General features: G+C 41.5%; 1 protein-coding gene across 1 annotated transcript; it reads left to right on the top strand.

Annotated features, from left to right (window-relative positions):
• Window positions 1–318: 318 nt before the first annotated feature.
• Window positions 319–1390, top strand: LOC141658825 (uncharacterized). The gene is made up of 2 exons (XM_074465617.1): window positions 319–1015; window positions 1117–1390. The coding sequence occupies exons 1-2, from the start codon at window positions 343–345 to the stop codon at window positions 1149–1151; spliced, it is 708 nt and encodes a 235-aa protein (XP_074321718.1). The 5' UTR covers window positions 319–342; the 3' UTR covers window positions 1152–1390.
• The last annotated feature ends 273 nt before the right edge of the window (window positions 1391–1663 follow it).

Genomic DNA, 1663 nt, shown 5'->3' with positions numbered 1-1663 from the left:
GAGGTCATTATATAAATGCTAAAACTTGCTAAACATGTTTTTACAAGTAATTTTTAAAACAATGAATGTTAATTTTTCCTTTTTGTTGTAGCATTTTAATTCGCAATGGCAACTTCATCAACTCCATCGACTACTTCACTAGGCAAAGATTCATGGATAAGGTCCGTAATGGACAAATGTATTTTAAAAGATGATGGTAGTAACTTTCTTGAATGGGAATCCAACATCAAAAGTGCCGCGTTGTCCGACAATGTGCTCGCTTACTTGACCGATGCTCCTCCTATCGAGCCCGGTGCAAGAGCTTCATTGGCGGTGCGGACCGCCTATGATGACTATGTGAGGATGTTGAATGATATCAAGAATGTGTTGATATGGTCAATATCGCCAAAGCTCAAGCTTTCATGCATTTCTTTAAATGCTTACGAGATATTCACTCGTATGATCACTATTTTTTCACAAACACCTAAAGTCCGTCAATACGATGCGGCGGCACGCTTCTTTGAAGCTAAGCTTGAGAGGGGCCAAAAGGTTGGTCCCCATGTCCTTAAAATGGTCGAATATGTTGACATCCTAGAGCGTCTAGGGTGTAAGATTCCTAAAACTCTTGTGGTGGATCGAATCCTTCACTCACTCCCCACCAAGTTTGCCCACTTTAGGGTAAACTACAACATGAATGACATGGATAAGAGTTACCATGAAATTCATGCACTCCTCTCCCAAGCGGAGAGAGATATGGAGGCTAGTGGGAGTGAAAAGGGAGATGTTTTAACCATGAAGTTAAAGAACATGTCTCTTGGAGTCAAGAAAGGAAAGGGAAAAGAAAAGTCCCAATTCAAGAAATCGTCAAAGAAAATTGACAAGGGAAAGGGGAAGGCCGTTGAGAATGGCAATCCCAAGGCAAAAAGTGTCAAGCTCTCCGAGGCCGAATGTTTCCATTGTAATGGGAAGGGGCATTATAGGAGGAGTTGTCCCAAATACTTGGAGGATCTCAAGGAAGGGCGTGTGACGCCTATTGGTATGATTTCCTCTCTCTATGTGATAGACATTAATTATGCTTGTACTTCCACTTGGGTACTTGATACCGGATGTGGCTCTCACCTTTGTAACAATTTGCAGGGTATAAGGGACGTGCAAGCACTAGCAAAAGGTGATGTGGATCTCCGCATGGGCAATGGAGCTAGAGTAGCCGCCGTTGCCGTAGGGACCTATGTGCTCACTTTAGCTAGTGGTTTAGAGTTGTATTTAAATAAGTGTTATTTTGTACCAACTTTAACTAAGAACATCATCTCCATTTCCGCGTTAGACGCGGAAGGCTTTTGTTTTATGATTAAGGACAAGTGTTGTACTTTTTCTTTAAATGATGTGGTTTATGGCAAGGCCATTTCAATTGGAGGCATTTATGTTTTAAATGATGTTAATGACGTTTATCATATGGAAACTAAAAAGCTCAAAAAGGGTGATCCAAACGAATCCTACCTTTGGCATTGTCGTTTAGGCCACATAAACGAAAGACGCATTAAGAGACTTGCTTGTTCAAAAGTGCTCAAACCATTTGGTTTCGAATCTTATAGTACATGCGAGTCTTGCCTTTTAGGCAAGATGACTCGTGCACCTTTTGCGGGAAAAGGGACACGAGCTAGTGAGGTTTTGGCTTTCATACACA

This window comes from Silene latifolia, chromosome 6 (assembly GCF_048544455.1).
Source record: "Silene latifolia isolate original U9 population chromosome 6, ASM4854445v1, whole genome shotgun sequence".
Classification (NCBI taxonomy): Eukaryota; Viridiplantae; Streptophyta; class Magnoliopsida; order Caryophyllales; family Caryophyllaceae; genus Silene; species Silene latifolia.
Note: the sequence above shows the minus strand (reverse complement) of the source record. Positions and strands in the feature narration are given on the sequence as shown.